Below are 18946 nucleotides of genomic sequence, written 5' to 3'. Positions count from 1 at the left end.
TCTTCTTGCTTATGACGCGACCCATCCTTTCCGAGACTGATTGCTTGTTATGAAAGAAGCACCATTGTTCTCGAGGGACGTTCTTCTCGCTTGAATGTGCGGCCTCAGCTGCGTGTTCCATGTGGCCATGTTTGCCACATCTGATCACTCTGTAAAAGGAGGTCTTTTGGTGTCTTGCCTAACCCCTCGCTCCCTCTGACGGTGATCCATAGGGACAAGAAGGGTAAACCAATAATCGTGGTAGCTGTTGGATAGCAGCGATTTTCTAACACCGCGTCTGCCTAGTGCAACTACTTTGAATTTCGCGCACCATTTTCGCCGTGGACTGCTTTCGACGCTGATGTGTGTGTGGCACCAGATGAGTTGATGTGTTACAGAAACGACGAAGAGAAGTTTAGCTACGCATTTAGCAGACCGATTACGTTGTGTTCGCTTGACTTGTCAGCCAACCAACCAGCAGTATTGTTTTCTCATACTAAATCAGTACTAGCTACCAGTTACCAGCCAGTTAGCAGTACTGTTCTCTCATAACAAATCAGCACCAGTCATCGGCCACAGCCAAGCGAACAAAGCGAACACTGTTTCTCGCCGGTAATAGCAGTAGTTCGCTGCGGAGAGAATCTTGAGAAGTTCATCATGCAGCATTGCGTGCGCGCAGAAGCCAGATTTTAATATGGAAGAAAATGACATGTCGGAGCGCCACTACGCCGCGGTCTATCCTACCCCTACGCTATTTCTTCTGCTTCCTTAAAAACTCTGAACCAGGCAGCACTGACTCATCGGCGTATGTACTCAGTTCACGGTCGCATCACGCTATCCGCACTCATCGTACTCCAAATTCACTCTCTATACAGAATATTCTGTCTTGATTATCAAAATTCTCTGTTCTATATCTCATTCTTCCGCACCCATCCATACTCCATATCGCTCTCTATATCAACTACCACAGATAGATCCCACACCACAGAATTTTTTTCCTTTTCTTTATCCCCCCTCCCTCCCCCTCTCTCTCCCTTCTCTTCCGCGTTGCCCCTTCCTCTCTCCCTACTCCGGAGGGCGCCGACGGCCCTGTCCCCCTCCTCCCTGCTCTGCTCGTGCGGCCTGTGCGGCCGGCAACGGCGACCAAGCGCGCGGAGGCGGAGGACGACGAGGCGGCGCGTGGAGCTCTCCTCCCCTCCCCCTAGATCCGGCTCGCCGGGCCCATCTCCGCGAGCTCCTCGCGGCCTCCGTGGCGGCGGCCCCGCAACAGCACTCCGGCGAGGAGGCAGCCGCAAGATCCGGCGAGGCGGCTGGCGGTGCCCCTCCTCCCCCCTCTCCCTGTGCGGCGGCTGCGGGGCACTGGGCCGGCTCCCGCACCCAATCCCGGCCTCGACGACGACGGCTTCGCGGACGGATGGGATCGTTGCGAGGCGGAGCTCGGGCGGCGAACGGAGCTGCAGCGGCGAGCCGGCGGCGGGCCTGCACGAGCACGAGCTTGGCACGACGACGGTCGTGGCGAGCTTGCCCGTCGTCCTCGCAACCACCGTCCCCGCGTCGGGCACACGCTCGCTGTCCCTCCTCCTGCGGCTCGCCGGCGGAGCTCCGCGCCAAGGGCGCCGCGCGAGGTGCGTTCGCGGCAAAGGCCCACGCGAGGAGCTCGCCGGCGAGAGTCCGGGCCCCTGGAGCTCAGCGCCGGCCCTGGACCTCGCGCGGTCGCCGGCGGGCACCCCTGCTCCCCTACGGCGCGCGTGGCCGGATCTCGTACGGCGCGCGGGGCGGATGCGCGAGGCGAGGAGGCGCGTGGTGAACGGTGCGGCGGCCCGCAGTGCGGCGGCACGCGCAGGACGGCACGGTGGAGGCCCCTCCATCGCCGGCACTCCATCGGCCTCGCCGTCGGCAAGCCTGCTCGAGCTCTGCCGTGCAGCTCGCCGGCCTTGCTCTCCTGCTCCCTCCTTCCCCGCCGCGCCTCCCTGCCCCGCTGTGCCGGCGAGCGCGTGGGGCTGTGCGGGCCCGAAGCAGCGGCGCCAGACGGCGTCCATGGAGCGGAGCTCGAGGCGTCCTCGAGCTGCGGCACGAGGCGGGGCGGCGGCGCAGGGCGGGGCGGGGCGGAGGCGCGCAGCTGCGGCGGTTGGAGACGGTGCGGGAAGGACGAAGGGGCCAGCCTCCGTCAGTTTACCGCATCGCACCGTACTGCGCTGCATTTTCAGTTTGAGCGGCGGTGCAGAAAGATACCGATCGGGTTACCGCACCCCGCTGCCGAGGTTTTCACGGAAAAGACGTACAGTAAAAGAGGTAGCACGCATTTTACCGAATGGGTTCGGAGCCCACTGCGGACAGCCTCAGCGAGGGCTAAAATACAGATAGCTTTTGTTGTTGCGCGACACCGCCGCAGGAGCAGCACGGACGGGCAGCCCATGCTTCATCACTAAGTCTGCGGCGAGCCTATTCACGAGGCAAGAAACAAATCAAGACTACCTTCAAAAAGAAACAAATCAAAAATAAAAAAGGAAAGAGACAAGCCGGATCGCTCGACTCCGCCGTGGCACCGCGTGACTGTTGAGTGCACGCACGCTGGATCCGACGAAGATCCGCGCAGGATGCGGGGCCTTGTTCCGGCCGGCGGCCAGGGCGTCACCGCGTCGGGTGCCAGTACACAGGAGCAGATCCCGGCAGGGCAGGCCCCAGGTCAAACCAAACTTGGATAGGCGCCGCACCAGAGGATTGACGAGGCTCACGTGTTAGAATAAATGTGTCGTATGTAATCCAAACTATTAAGGAGTTGTGTATCGGTTGGTTATTGATAGAGTTAGCTTTTCAAGTTGTATTATACACAACCTAAACCGATTACACATACCTTCCTTGTAACATCAGGAGTCTTTGGTACTCCTCCCTATATTAACGTGTAACCCGTGTGCTGCTGAGTTTAGCAACCACGGTTCCATCATATCTTTCATGGTAATCAGAGCATCTTCTTCCTAAGATACATCTACAAACTCGACCATGGCTTCCTCGTCAACCTCGTCGTCGTTTCAGCTCGGCCCGACGGTGTCCGAGAAGCTAACTCGAGATAACTTCGTCCTATGGAAAGCCCAGTTCCTCCCCACCATTCGTGGTGCTCAACTCATGGGGATTCTTGATGGGTCTGATCCTGCACCACCGAAGACCGTGGAGGACGACAAGAAGCAGCGTGTTCACAACCCGGAGTACGACTCCTGGAACGCCAAGGATCAACAGCTTCTTGGCTACTTGCTGAACTCCATTACCAAGGAAGTATTGGTGCAAGTAGCAACCGCGACTTCATCTGCTGAAGCATGGGAGTCGCTAGAGACAATGTTCTCAGCGCAATCTAGGGCGCGTGTGACAAATTTGCGCATGCAGCTCGCAAATCTCAAGAAGGGTGGCATGACCATGGAGGCCTACTTCAACAAGATTCGCAAAATCAAGGATGAGCTTGCTGCTGCTGGCAAGCTAGTTGACGATGATGAGGTGGTCTCCTATATCCTAAACGGCCTCGATTTTGATTACAATCCAATTGTTTCAACTATTCTTGGTTGTGCGGAGCCAATCTCGTTGAGTGATCTCTATTCTCAACTTCTGTCCTATGATCTCCGGATGGAGATGTATCAAGATGGCGGCCAGTATCAATCCTCTGCAAACGCTGCTGCTCGTGGGCGTGGTGGTAGAAACCGTGGCCGTGGCAGCAATCGTGGTCGCGGTCGTGGAGGACGCGGTGTACAGATCAGCAATGCTGGTCCAAATACACCGAAGAAGAACATCAAGGTGAGGTGCCAAATCTGCAAGAAGGTTGGTCATGAAGCCCCTAGCTGTTGGTTCCGCTACGACGATGACGAAGAAGATCAGCAGAATGACAAAACAGCAGGAGCTGCCACAGCTGGATATGGCTATGATACAAATTGGTATGCAGACAGTGGAGCTTCGGATCATGTGACCAGCGACTTGGAGAAGCTTACTGTTCGTGACAAGTACACAGGACGTGATCAAGTGCATATAGCAAGTGGAGCAGGTATGAAAATTAGTAATATTGGGCATACAACTTTACATACCCCTCTTAAGGTTTTGCATCTCAATAATATTCTTCATGTTCCTAGTGCTAGCAAGAACCTTGTTTCAGTCCACAAACTAGCCCGTGATAATAATGCCTTCCTTGAATTTCATCCAAATTTCTTTCTTATCAAGGACCAAGAAACGAAGGAAATCCTTCATTGGGGTAGATCCAAAGGTGGCCTCTATCCCTTAGCGCCAAGTTCTTCTAAAGGAGCCTTGAGCAAGCAAGCTTATGGAGTCAATAAGCCGTCTACATCTAGATGGCATAGTCGGCTAGGTCATCCAGCCATCCCTATTGTAGAGAGAGTTCTTAGTTTGAATAATTTACCTTGTGTTAGTGATCAAAATGCAGAGTCTGTTTGTGATTCGTGTCAGATGGCCAAAAGCCATCAACTTCCTTATTCAAAGTCAAATAGTATATCAAGCTCTCCTCTTGAATTAATTTTTTCTGATGTATGGGGACCAGCACCTCCTTCTATTGGTCGGCATACTTACTATGTGAGCTTCATAGATGACTATAGCAAATATACCTGGGTCTATCTCCTTCGCAAGAAATCTGACGTATTTCAAGTGTTTCAAGATTTCCAGAACCTTGTAGAAAGGAAGTTCAATAAGAAAATTGTTGCCATACAAAGTGATTGGGGGGGCGAGTATGAAAAACTTAATTCTTTTTTCCAACGAATTGGCATTTCTCACCGTGTGTCATGTCCCCATGCCCATCAACAAAACGGTGCAGCCGAGAGGAAGTATAGGCACATCGTTGAGGTTGGGCTTGCTCTTCTAGCCAATGCTGCTATGCCCCTCAAGTATTGGGATCAAGCCTTCCTTACGGCAACATACCTTATCAACATTCTACCCAGCAAGGTCATTGGCTATGAAACTCCAGTAGCTCGCCTTCTCCATGAAAAACCAGACTACAACTCTCTTCGAATTTTTGGATGTGCTTGTTGGCCCAACTTACGTCCCTATAACTCTCGAAAGCTCTCCTTTAGATCTACCCGCTGTGCTTTTCTTGGCTATAGCGCTCAACATAAGGGATTTAAGTGCCTTGATATTTCTACGGGCCGGATTTACATCTCTAGGGATGTAATTTTTGATGAGACTTATTTTCCCTTTGCTCACCTTCATTCAAATGCGGGAGCTCAATTGAGAAAGGAGATTGTTCTTCTTCCTGATCACCTTAAGAATCTGGGGGATGTTAGTTGTGCTAACCCAAATATTACTAATGCTTCTAGTGATTCAAGTGCTATCTCACAGAAATCTGCAGAAAATTTGGCTTCGGATGGTGCATTCTCCTTCCCGAACAACTTGCCACAGTATCCTCCGACAGACACCGAAGATCACGACGCCGAGTTCCAGGAGTTTTTTGACGAAGACGGCACCGGCGGATTGGGTTCCGACCTCACGGCCGATTCACTGGCCGGATGGGTCAGCCCCGTGCGGTTGGGAGCCAACTCTGGCTTGCCGCGTGGGGGGACAGTGGCAACAACACCAACAGCGCCAGCATCTCCGGCCGCGACAACGACCTCCCCGACAGCCTCTCCAAGCTCGATGCAGCGTGTCCAGACTAGCAACGATGTTCAGCAAGCTGTTCCTGAAGCTGCCAATCCTAGTGTTGTTTCTGAATCAAGTGTTGTTTCTCCACGACGCACAAGACTTCAGAGTGGGATTGTGAAACCCAAGAAGCTTTATGATGGCATGATAAGGTATGGATTATTTAGTTCAACAGGAGAACCTGATTCTTTGCACGAAGCTTTGGCAGATTCATTATGGAAAAAAGCTATGCAAGATGAATATGACGCTCTACTTCGCAATGGCACTTGGCATCTTGTTCCTCCTAAGCAAGGTACAAATCTGATTGATTCAAAATGGGTTTATAAAATTAAAAGGAAGGCAGATGGGGGTATTGATAGATACAAGGCTAGATTGGTAGCAAAGGGATTCAAACAACGCTATGGGATCGATTACGAGGATACATTTAGTCCGGTGGTAAAAATTGCTACAATTCGACTTGTACTATCGATTGCAGTAACAAGAGGATGGTGTTTGAGGCAGTTAGATGTACAGAATGCGTTTTTACATGGTGTTCTGGAAGAAGAGGTTTATATGAGACAACCACCTGGGTTTGAAAATGCAAAGATGCCTAACTTTGTTTGCAAATTAGACAAAGCTATCTATGGCCTCAAACAAGCTCCTCGTGCTTGGTATTCAAGGTTGAGCTCGAAGTTAATTAATCTTGGTTTTAAGGCTTCAAAGTCTGATGCTTCTCTCTTCATATATATCAAAGGCCATGTAACAATGTATATGCTTATTTATGTTGATGACATCATTGTTACTAGCTCATCATCAGAAGCAGTCACGGCTTTACTTCAAGATCTCAAGAAGGACTTTGCGCTAAAGGACCTTGGTGATCTCCACTATTTTTTAGGGATCGAGGTTACAAAGTGCAAAGATGGTATTCTTCTAACACAAGAGAAGTATGCACATGATTTATTGACTAGGGTTGGTATGACAAAGTGCAAGTCCTCATCTACGCCACTATCTGCTTCAGAAAAATTATCTCGCCATGAAGGAGAAACACTAAGTGCTGAAGACAGTACGAGATACAGGAGCATTGTTGGAGCATTGCAGTACTTAACCCTTACCCGGCCTGATCTTTCTTATGCAGTAAACAAGGTGTGCCAGTTTCTTCATGCACCAACTACCTTGCATTGGACTGCAGTTAAAAGAATTATGAGATATGTGAAGCATTCGGTTGGACTTGGCTTGCACATACAGAAGTCCAGTTCTATGATGTTGAGTGCATTTTCTGATGCTGACTGGGCTGGCAGCATAGATGATCGGAGGTCTACAGGTGGTTTTGCAATATTTCTTGGTGCCAATCTTATTTCTTGGAGTGCTAGAAAACAGGCCACTGTGTCAAGGTCAAGTACTGAAGCCGAGTATAAATCCATGGCAAATGCCACAGCTGAACTGATCTGGCTGGAGTCTTTGATGGCCGAGCTTGGGATAAAATTGAGACAACCTCCTTCGTTGTGGTGTGATAATTTGGGTGCTACTTATTTATCAGCAAATCCAGTGTTCCATGCAAGGGCAAAACACATTGAGATTGATTTTCATTTTGTGAGAGAAAGAGTTGTCAACAAACAGTTGCAAGTTCGACTCATCTCCACTCATGATCAGTTAGCAGATGGGTTCACGAAAGCTCTTTCTGCTGGGAAGTTTGGAGACTTCATCTGCAATCTAAATCTCAAGACAAAAGACAGTTTAGATTGAGGAAGGGTGTTAGAATAAATGTGTCGTATGTAATCCAAACTATTAAGGAGTTGTGTATCGGTTGGTTATTGATAGAGTTAGCTTTTCAAGTTGTATTATACACAACCTAAACCGATTACACCTACCTTCCTTGTAACATCAGGAGTCTTTGGTACTCCTCCCTATATTAACGTGTAACCCGTGTGCTGCTGAGTTTAGCAACCACGGTTCCATCATATCTTTCATCACGTGCCCGCGCCCCGTTCCCGTCCCCCCTCCCGCTCCCCGTACTCCGCGACGAGCCAACGACAAGGACAGCTACCGCGTGGACGCCGAAGAAACGCGCCCAAGCCCAAGAAACTGAAACAGAGAACAAAAAAAAAAGGAAAAACCTGCCGGGAATGGGCAGCTCGGACAACCGCGCGGTAAACGGAATCCTGCCCGCTCCCGTTTCCGCGAACCACCGCCAGCTTGGCTCCCGACGTGCCCCCGCCGCCGCCCTACCGAACGGGTCAAAACCCCCCGCCCGACCGGGGCCCGGGCTCCACACGCAGACGCAGCGACGCCTCCCGCCCGCGTCTTCCATTTAACGCCGCCCCAAATCAATAAGCCTCCTTCCTCCTCGTCACCGGCCACACCAACCTCTTCTTCTCCCCTCTGGCCCTCTCCCTCCCCCTCGCAGGCCCTCCCGATCCCCCCAGTTCCCGATGGAGCTGTTCGCGCGGGCCAAGGTGGTGCGGCTCAAGAGCCACCACGACAAGTTCCTGTACGCGGACGAGGACGAGGTGCACGTCACGCAGGACCGCAACGGCGCGTCCCCCAACGCGCGGTGGAGCGTCGAGGCCGTGCCGAGCGTCCCCGGCGTCGTCCGCCTCCGGAGCCGCTACGGCCGCTACCTCACCGCCTCCAACGAGCCGTTCCTGCTCGGCATGACGGGGCGGAAGGTGCTGCAGACGGCGCCCGCGCGCCCGGACTCGTCGGTGGAGTGGGAGCCCGTGCGGGGCGGCTTCCAGACGCGCCTCAAGACGCGGTACGGCCACTTCCTCCGCGCCAACGGGGGGCTCCCGCCCTGGCGGAACTCCGTCACCCACGACGTGCCGCACCGCACCGCCACGCAGGACTGGGTGCTCTGGGACGTCGAGGTCGTGCAGGTGCTCACGCCGGGGCCCGAGCGCGCGGATTCCGCGCCCGTCATGATGCCGGACTCGCCGCCCGCGCCGGAGCTCAGAGACCCGCCGCCGGCGCCGCATCACCGGCCATCCAAGTCCTACGCCGCACCCCCGCCCCCGCCCACGCTGGAGCCTGATGCCCCGCGCCCGGGGCCAAGGCTCTCCAAGCTCGAGGTCAGTGGCCAAATTGCTCCTGCGTTGATTAAATTGCCATGTGCTGTGCCTGACGGCGTGTACCCAGCATAGGTTGTGATGCCGTCTTGACAATGGAATTGACTTTGGCATCGTCCCGCTTGCTTGGTCTAGTTGGCGTAGTACTAGTAGCTCTGCTGTTTCGATTGGCAGACTGAAATGCGTTGGGGATTTTCTGAAACTTCATAATTGTGGTGACTCTGAAATGCTAATCGTGCTGAGGGGAATATGCTCTTCTCACAAAACACGGCGAGTAACTATGAATCTATGGATTTCGCACTGCTGATATCGATTTGTTTTATTTGTCCAATTGACAATGCTGTCATTCTGTAAAAAATCGTTTCTTATTTGAGAATTCTTCCTTCAACGTTGTAGGGTTGAACTAGCTCTATATCTTTCGGTTGATTAGATTCTTAAGTTCCTCCGAACTGTTGCTGAGAGTTGAGAATGCAAGCAATGTGCATCACGGAAATTCATTTTGTGCATCTTGAGCCATTTATCCGACCTGTTTGTAGTGAATCGCAATCAGGGTTTTTTTCCCAACCGGACACCCCAAACCGGAGCACTCCGGTTCCGGTAAACCGGACCGGTTTGACCGGTTACCGGTAGAAACCGGTCAAATTCAAATTTGAATTCAAAAAACTCAGTTCAACCGGTTCGTACCGGTATACCGACCGGTTAGACCGGTTTACCGGCCGGTTTGAATTCAAATCCAAATTTAAAATCGCATGTGTAACCGGTTTGGACCGGTATACCGGCCGGTTAGACCGGTTTACCGGCCGGTTTGACCGGTTTACCAAGTGGGCCTTAATGGGTCGTCTCATTTTTTTCCTTTTCTTTTTTGTTTTAACTTTAAATGCCCGAAAAGTATGTTAAACGAACGAATTTTTGAGAAAAATTGACACCATTAGATTCGTCGCACCTTGAAGTATTTTTAGGAATTTTTTTGGGAATTTTTTATTTTTTTGAATTCAAATTTGAATTTTGAATTTGGGCCGGTTTGGTACCGGCCCAAACCGGAACCGGACCGGACCGGACCGGTTCCCACCGGTAAGGGGAACCCTGATCGCAATAGCTAAACTACCTGCATCATATGATCCATGGTGGTGCATCATGGTGGTTTGGTTAGTTTCCCTATGTTATCAAATCCTCGTGCAAAATTCACTTTTGGTTAGCCTATAGTCCTGTACAGGCATGAATTGCATAGCATTATGAGTGGTCTTTTATTTTTCAGAATTTCCTTCTTCTAGTTCTATGCCATATTACTTCTCAGCGTTTAGTTGGTTCAGAATAAGAGTTGACATTGAATTTTCTCATATTTTCAGTCCTCGGATTCTTTCTCCGCCCCCTTGCACAAGGTGGAGGGACGTGCCATCCATTACCACATTGCAGATGATCTGGGCAACGTGGATGATGGTGCAGAGGGACACTCGTTAACATTTAATGGCAGCAACTTGGAGGAGCTCGCCCAGAAATTGCAGGAGGAGACGGGTTTGGATGACATCATCATATGCACATGCAGCCCTATCAATGGGAAGCTCACTCCTCTCCGTCTGCAATTGCCACCGAACAATGCAGCGATGCATATTGTGCTTGTCCAGGAGTCCTCAAAAGGTGAGATCACCATTCACCATTTCTGTCCATTTCTTTTACAAATTGCTTTGGCCTTGAGAACTGAAGATAGTTGCTGTCATTTGGGTCTTATGGAGTTGTTGAAGCACGATAACGGATAACCTGTATTGGTTTTTAGATGGAATCTGCAGCCAGGGCCCAGGGGGCAGGGCCCCTGTTCTCTCTGTGTTTTTTTAATCAACAACCACCCCGCTGTTCTCATCTTATTCCTGCATTCCTAACTGCTAAGCAGTTAAACGATTGGATATTTTCAAGCTGTGCAGGCCTTTAAAAATAACTACTATCTTTAGCAAGCAACCACCCCGGTCATGATATCTGTGCTACCCTATTTGGCCAATGCTTTCATGATGCCAATCATTACTTTAAGGAATTCAGTGCCGAGAGTGAATATCCACATAACTAACGTTACAATGCAGTAGCATCTTCTTTAATGAATTTGTAATTTTGTTTGAAAAGTCCCTATGCTAAATGTTGCTCTAAGCAAGTCAATCCAGCATAGAAAGAAAGTGCCTAAGCAAGGTAGTATTTCGGTCTAGTTTCACTAGACAGCATCCACTATGGCTCAACCTACTTAAAATGTTATCAGCATCACTTTACTATAGCAGTTGTGGAATCCTTCCATATATCTGGTCGTATGCTTTTTTATATAATATCTGGTCGTATGCTTGACGCTAACCTTATTTATCAAAAATGAAAAGAGCGAGAAATAAACCAGTGCATGTCTGAGATTTCCATTATGATGGGTTGCACGCCGTTACTTAGAGTGACCACAAATTATTCATGTTAAATGGCGTTGAGTCCAGCAGACACATTCCTTCCAATTAACGTACAAGAAAGTGAAGATGATTTCTTTCATTTAAACAAGATGGTATTATTCTGTCAGTGACCAACAAATACAGTGTCCATCGTGGACAGTTAGTAGTAACTATCCCGTGACCTGCATTGCAGACTATGTGCTGAATCTTCTGTAAATCAAAACAACCCAACTCATACACATGTCTAGTTATAATACTGTAACCAGATTACTAGAGATCTTATTTGAACTGTTTGCAATTAGCGGATTCCTCTTCGGTTCAGTGTACATTTGCTTGTTAGAATCATCGACCAGATTATGCTACAACTCGCCAGCTGACCATTCTTCTTTTCTGCTGTAAATTTCAGTGGTGAAGACATTTCCATGGCCATATGGTTCATAGTTCATAAATCTTTCGTTTGAAGACGGCTCCCTGAGTTTTGACGGATCGCGCATCTCGCCCGACGCTCCTTGCGTTCGTCAGTCGATCCACTCATGCTAGTTCTGCAGTTACAATGGGTACCACGAGCAACTACTGCTGACCTTGTGCCTCCATCAGGGGTCTCATTGCTGCACATGTACAAAGCGTTATATGTCTGATTAATTTATAGACGAGAGTTTGACTCTGAACCGTGTGTCCTCGATTGTATGAGTTGTTGGAGAGAATTTCTAATCGCTGCAGACTCAGCATCAGCCGGCTGCCGGCTCACTCCTACCCCAGTTGGATTGGATCCTGCAAGTATATACAATTCTCGAATCAATATGTTTTGAACCATCTGTCGTTGACTTTTGGGGCGAGGAAGATTGTTTTTTTTTTTGCGACTTGTATCATCATAGTGAGTATCGATAGCATATATAGATATATAGACATAAATAATTAGGATAATGCTGCAAGCCTGCAGCCATGGATGGGCCGCTGAGATAACGGTGCGGGAGGACGAGCATTTCGGATCATGCTTCCAGCGTGCTGCGTCATCGGGTCGATGAGGAAATGGAACGGAGCAGCTTTCTGAATATGGATCTGCATTCTGAATATGGATCTGCAGTTCTGCTGCACACGATTCTGCTTCCGCACCATGTTTGGTTTAGGATGAAAAAAATTTCGCGAAAACTTTTTTACTTTTCATCACTAATTTAGAGTATTAAATAAAGTCTAATTATAAAACTACTTGCAGGACTCTTGATAAATTCGCGAGACCAATCTAATGAGTCTTTTGACCGCACGATTGGAGGATGACTACTGTAGCATCACTATAGCAAACATGAATTAATTACCGTAATTAGATTCGTTTTGAAAAGCTACACCCATCCGTAAAAAAATTTCGTAAATAAACTTTATTTAGTACCCATACATATATTCGTCTTTTTGTGAAAATTTTTTCGTGTGTGTAAACCAAACACGGCCCCGGTGGCTCTCAGAATCTGTAGCCTGAGTTTCTGACCACACATGACGAGTTCCGGACTCCTGATTCCTGAGTACAAAATTCGTAGCCTGAAACCTAGGCCGTATTTAGTTGCCTCCTATAAAGTTTTTGAAAAAAATATTTTTCTACATTTGAAATATTAAACATAGACTAATTATAAAAATAATTACAGAACTCGTTTGTAAATCACGAGACGAATCTAATGAGCCTAATTAATCTGTCATTAGATGTTGTTTACTGTAACATTACTGTAGCAATTTAGCGTCTAATTACAGCTTAATTAGGTTCATTAGATTCGTCTCACGATTTACAGGCAGCAGTCGCAATACGTTTTTTATTTCATCTAGATTTAAGTCTCCATGCAGATGCTGGAAAAAAAATGGAATTTTGATTTTTAAACAAAACACGGCGCTACTCGAATTTCCCACGGCAATCGCAGATTCTCTCACACAACATTCCAGATTCCAGACGGAATCGGCCTCGTTCCTGCACAGGACACTCGGTCCTGCTCGCTGCTTTGCGACCGGGGCCTTCGCCATGCTACACCCCACTAGGAATAGTAATATTTGATTGTTAATTACAGTGTCAAATAAAACTAATTTATAAAATTAACTTCAGAAGCCCCGCGTTAGTGACCCTGAAAAATCTAATGAGGTCTTTGACCGCACTAAAATTAACTTCAGAAGCCCCGCGCTAGTGACCCTGAAAAATTTAATGAGGTCTTTGACCGCGCGATTAGAGAATGATTACTATAGCATTACTGTAGCAATTCGTCGATTAATTACCGTCATTAGATTCGTCGCGAAAAATTACACACATCTCTGAAATTTTTTTGTAAATAGACTTTATTTAGTACATGTGAGATTTTTTTCCGAGAAACGTGCACACTACAATTTGTAGAGGCTGTGTTTAGATCCGCAAAAAGTGGTAAAAAGGGTCACATCGGATACTGTAACATTTTTCGTTTGTTTGTGATAAATATTGTCCTATCATAGGCTAACTAGGCTCAAAAGATTCGTCTCGCAACGTACATCAAAACTATGCAATTAGTTTTTTTATTTACCTACATTTAGTACTCTATGCATGAGGCAAAAAATTTAATGTGATAGATGAATAGTAAAATTTGGAGAGAGATTTTGCAAATAAACACAGCCATAATGCCAAAGACCCGGGACGGATAACCGAAGCCAAGGCGCGCCGTCGCAAAGTGTGTGCCCGCCCGCCTTTGCTTTTCCGTTCTTTCTCTTCTCTGTTTCGTGTTTCCCATCGCGCCCCTCCTTTCGCCGTGTCGCCTGTCGCGCGTCAAAAGAAAGAACAGCTGCACGCCCCGCCGGCTCACGGCTGGATTAGCAGCTGCGAGCCTGCGAGGGCACGCCGAGGTGTTACAGCCGCAGCAGCCGCTGCGGCTTTGGTCGACCGCCGACCGGACATCTCGGTCTCGGTCTCCCCTTCGCCAGATCGCCAGTGCCGTGAGAATCAGATGGAAACGTTCTCTTCCTAGAAGAGAAAAAAATGCAAATAAAAGAACATTAAATAGGAAAGAGATAATTCAGAGGAGGAGGAGTATTTGCAAAAGGAGCATTAAAATAGGAAAGAGATAACAGTAGCTTGCGCCGGACCTGGACATGAAGAGACCGGTCGGTCAACGCAACATGCCAGCCGAGCATCAGTCCCGGTCAAAGAAAGCTTTGGCACGGAACGCCATGAATGAACCTTCCACGGGGCCGGCCTGTCCGGTGCGTGCCATCGACTCCCTCGATCTAGCTCACTACTAAAAAACGTTGATTTGTCCCGGTTGGGAAACCGCTGTTGTCCCGGTTTCCCAACCGGGAACGCCTGTCCGGGACAAAAGGGGGTGCCCTTTTGTCCCGGTTGTGGCAACCGGGACAAAAGAGGACCTTTTGTCCCGGTTGGTAACACCAACCGGGACAAAAGGTGCAGCCAGCGCCCACGTGGCTGGCGCACCCTTTTGTCCCGGTTGGTGTTACCAACCGGGACAAAAGGTCTCTTTTTTTTTTCATGTTTTTCTTTTCTCAATTCTTTTTCTATTTCAATTATACTTTTGCATTTCAATAAAACTTATGTATTGGAATTCAGTGTGTATGATCTCCACTAATATATACATATATATATAGTTACTTATATAATATTTGTCCTAGATAGTTTTCATATATAAATTAATTCACTTATATATATATGTATACACATATCTATACATGTGAATTCCTTTACATATGAAAATGTCTAGGACCAATATTATATAAATATATATATATACACATATATATTATTGGAGTGCTTATATATATAATACATACATACTCCATCATATTTGCATAGGTATATTCGTTCTTAATTACATAGTAGAATTTGCCTTTTGGAAATTTAATACATACATACATACTCATAAATAGAAATTTAATACATAGACACACATATATATTTACATAGTTATATTCGTTCTTAATTACATATATACGCGTATATTGTCATATTTACTGTGATTGTCAATATTAGATATTCCATCATAGTAGAATTCGCCTTTTGGATCGAGGACTTGCTCAACAATAAATCCGGAGAATTGTTCTTGAATCGCCATAACCTTTTCCTCCGGTATGAGTTTATCGCGCATCTCCCCGACCTATGGAAAAAAGAGATAATTAATTTCGACTAATTAAAATACGAGTTCAAATATTAACAAGTTTTTTTACTTACTTCCTCCTCCCAATCTGTCCAGCCCTTTGGAGGACCTACCAGACCATGGATGTTCTCGCATACATAGTATGCGCACAATACAGTGCCTGGTTTCTGCCTCATACACTTTAAGAGAGAAGAAATTATCAGGTATTTACATGAATATATAATAAAACTAATGAATCGTGCAACGAATCATCCAAGCGCGTACCGGAAAATCTGTCTTGATCTTCAATTCCTTGTCAAATTTGCCTGGATGATTTTTAGCGAATTCTTTCCAAACCCTGTGCATGATTAGAACAATTATAGTCAAGTAACAAAGTGATTCAAATTATCGGTCATGGACGGAGTAGTGGTAGAATTACTTTTTCATCATGTTAAGAAGATTTTCGTATTGTTCTGGAGGTCTCCTTAATGAGTCCATAACCACGAGTAGGCTCTTCTCGGGAATTATGACAATTAGGATCCAGTGTTCACTGCAAGATTATACGGAGGCAGTTCTTGGTAGTTAAGGTTTAAACAATTCGATTACAGAATAGAAAGAGTTAGACGGAAGGAATCACTCACGCAAAGTTGTAAGGAAACAATATCATTTGCTTGTTGTGATAAACGCTTATGTACTTGAACAACATTTGGAATATCTCATCGGTATTGTCGCGTAGAAGCCTCCAATTACAAGTAATTGGGTCGATGAAGCCGAGGTGAGAGTATCCCTTTCTTCTGCAAGTATGTATCTCCATTCTACATGATACCGAATAAATCAAGAGATCAGTATGTTGAGATCATGCAAAACAATACGTAAGGAGAGTAAAATACTTACAGAACCCACAAGGCGACCATAGAGATGTCGAGGGCCTCCTGATGGAATAGTTGGTAAATTTCTTCCCAGTTTATCCATAGAATGGCCTCCCCCCGTAAGAAATCGTCATCTTTAATCTTTGCGCCCTGCATGAAGATGCAATCGGCCATCGCACGCATGTAGTGCTGGTGCAGCTTATACATTTGCGTTGGAAGCACAGACACTACTTCGGGGGGTACAAGAGTTTTGCCGATCTCAAACGTCCATTTGACGACCACATCGGCCTTTGGAATATCTTCTCCCCCTGCAATCTGAGCGGCCGTCAGGTTTGATTCTTTCAAAAATGTAACAAAGTCTTGTTCTTGCGTCGTCTGTCCCACTACGAGAGGCTCTATTGATTGTTTCTTTTGGGCTCCGAGCTGTGGAACGTCGGACGACGACGACTTTGATTGTCTCTTCTTTTTCTCAGTAGTTTTGATAATTGTGCGTTCGTAGTCTGAAGGGGGGTCTCTCGGAATGAATTTTCTCTTATTTGCTTCGCACATTCCCTTAAAAAATTTCAAATCTATCGGATTTATCACTTTCTCGGGCTCCGGCTTCGGCTTCGGCTTGAAGTGCTCTTTAACTCTTTCTTGAGTTATCCGATCGCATTCTTCAAGGCTCATGTCCCAGGGTTTAATAGGAGCCTCCTTGGTTTTCTTCTTCTTTTCCTTCTTCTTTGGAGGCTCCCTAGCCGGTGCAGCTACCTTCTTTGCCGGCGGCCGTTTCTGCTTCTTTGCCGGCGGCGGAGGGGGTGACCATGGAGGCGACGGTGACGCTTGAGTGTTCATCGGCGCATGAGATGATGGTGATGGAGAATGTGCCGGTGAACCTTGCCGAGACAGTGCTGCCCTTGGGGAGTTTTGCGGAGATGCCGGTCTTGGAGAGGCATGCTGAGATGCCGGTCTTGGTGTTTGATCATCCGACTTTAGGACAATGTAGCGCTTATCCCATAGGATGTAGCCATGAATGGCTTCTGCTAGTGTCCTCTCCCCATCGCCTCCAGGAATATCAAGCTCGAGCGTCTCCCAACCCTGGCACACCTGCTCCACGCCAACTCTTGTGTATCTAGGCGGAATTTGCTGCCCGTGGTACACGTCGCCTGGTTCGGTTGGCATGGCGGTACCGTACGCAACAGTGAACATTAAGTTCTTAACGGCAGTCTGCAGGTCACAAGGTGTCCGGTGGGTGATCTCATCCACTGGAAATCGCTGCGGGGCCGACGCTTCAACTGCGGCCTGGATCCCCGTGGGCTCGGCAGCGGCGACGTCTGTGGAAGCGCAGCTGCTTTTCCGCTGAGACAGGTGATCTGCTGCGACACTAGGCTCTGGAGGCAACGTTTGCGCTTGCTGTTGCTGGCTCATTGCTACGGCCACTTGGCGTTGAACCTCTTCCTCCAGTCTTTGATCGTGTGACATGAGCCGTTCCTCTAGCCTTCGCAGGTGCTCCCGCTCATCATTCTTTCTTCTTTGCCGGCTTCTATATGAATCAATGTATTCCCTGAACCCATACTTCCACGGAACCACGCCTTTGCCTCTTGTGCGGCCCGGATGCTCTGGATTCCCAAGGGCGTAAGTCAGCTCGTCCCTCTCTCTATCCGGCTGGAATGTTCCCTCGGCCGCTGCTTGTATGGCCTCCTGTAGTCTCTGGGCTGCTCGCTGGATGTTTGGCCCATAGATGCAGTCACCAGTCAATGGGTCCAAGCTTCCCCCGTGACCATAAAACCAGGTCTTTGACCTTTCAGGCCAGTTCATGGTCGCAGGTCGGATGCCTCTGTCAAGCAGATCCTGCTCCATCTTCTCCCATTTGGGTACTGCAAGCTTGTAGCCTCCTTGGCCTAGAGTGTGATGGTACACTTTCTTCGAGGCGTTGTCTTTGGCCTTCTGCACCTTCTGAAGCCCAAGCTCTGAAGACTTGTATTCCACAAATGCATCCCAGTGACCCCTGAGCTTTTCGAGCTCGCCGGTAAATACGGGTGTGGTCCCGGTCTTGATATATTTCTTCGTCAAAATTTTCTTGAATGATCGCAGTTGTTCGGCCATCTTACTCAGGGTCCAGCGCTTGCATATCTCTTCGGATTCAGCTGGAACCGTGAAGTTTTTCTTAAGCTCCCGCCAGCACCATTCTTTTTCTCTTTCGGGTACCGCATCCCGTTCCTCGCTTGGATTGGAAGCTTTCCAGAGCCTAAAGCTGATCGGGATGTGGTCCCTGACAATACATCCGGATTGTCTTATGAATTTTTTGGCGGCAGCTTCTGGAGCGATCGGTTCGCCATCTGGACCAACTTCCGTTATAATGAACCGCCCTTCCAGTTTTTTTGTTGGGCCTCGCTTCGTCTTTTTCTGCTGCGACGATGATCCAGACGGCTATAAAAAAAACATTCATAGTATTCATATAGATTCAGATGAAAATATGATTGTCACTACAAATAAGTATAGTTTTGATATGTACATTAGCACTTTGTTCAGCAGCAGCGTCATCCTGAATAGATGGTGCCTCAATTCCATCACCGGACATATTCAAATATATGTCGGTATTGCTGCCATCATCAGCTTGTTCAGCGACATCTCCTTGACCTTCGCCAATCATATTCAACAGGAACTGTTCGTCTTCCGCGTCTGTGTGTCGCGGGTCCATCGTAACTAAAATATGAATACAAATAAAACCCTTAAAAATTATCTAAATAATCCACTCCAGAAATTTGCGGCTAGGGATAGGCGGAGGGCCGAGGGCCGAAGGCGAAGGGCTCAAAGCCAAGGGCCGGAGGCGCACTGGGGCGAACGCGGAGCCGGGGGGGACGTGGGCTCAGGGCGAGCTATGAGCAGAGACGGAGAGAATGATTCTTTTGCATTGGGGGCTTCCTTGCTAGGCTTTATTGAATTGGGTCCATATATGATACTCTCTC

General features: G+C 48.0%; 1 protein-coding gene and 1 non-coding gene across 2 annotated transcripts; both read left to right on the top strand.

The window, feature by feature from the left end:
- The first annotated feature begins 3447 nt into the window (after positions 1 to 3447).
- LOC120693653 lies at positions 3448 to 3586 on the top strand. The gene has a single exon (XR_005683110.1). It is a non-coding gene; the product is annotated as a small nucleolar RNA Z247 (small nucleolar RNA).
- Positions 3587 to 7876: 4290 nt separating this feature from the next.
- On the top strand, positions 7877 to 11860 carry LOC120691882. The gene is made up of 3 exons (XM_039975082.1): positions 7877 to 8642; positions 9986 to 10274; positions 11454 to 11860. Exons 1-3 carry the CDS (start codon positions 8007 to 8009, stop codon positions 11486 to 11488), a joined length of 960 nt encoding a protein of 319 aa, XP_039831016.1. The 5' UTR covers positions 7877 to 8006; the 3' UTR covers positions 11489 to 11860.
- The last annotated feature ends 7086 nt before the right edge of the window (positions 11861 to 18946 follow it).

Source organism: Panicum virgatum, chromosome 9N (genome assembly GCF_016808335.1).
Source record: "Panicum virgatum strain AP13 chromosome 9N, P.virgatum_v5, whole genome shotgun sequence".
Taxonomy (NCBI): Eukaryota; Viridiplantae; Streptophyta; class Magnoliopsida; order Poales; family Poaceae; genus Panicum; species Panicum virgatum.
Note: the sequence above shows the minus strand (reverse complement) of the source record. Positions and strands in the feature narration are given on the sequence as shown.

Excerpts from the sequence above, each read along its gene's own strand:
- LOC120691882 (XM_039975082.1), top strand. The coding sequence starts at position 8,007 with ATGGAGCTGTTCGCGCGGGCCAAGGTGGTGCGGCTCAAGAGCCACCAC. Across the intron at positions 8,643-9,985 it reads CAAGGCTCTCCAAGCTCGAG|TCCTCGGATTCTTTCTCCGC; the intron begins GTCAGTGGCCAA and ends TCATATTTTCAG. Across the intron at positions 10,275-11,453 it reads TGTCCAGGAGTCCTCAAAAG|TGGTGAAGACATTTCCATGG; the intron begins GTGAGATCACCA and ends TGTAAATTTCAG.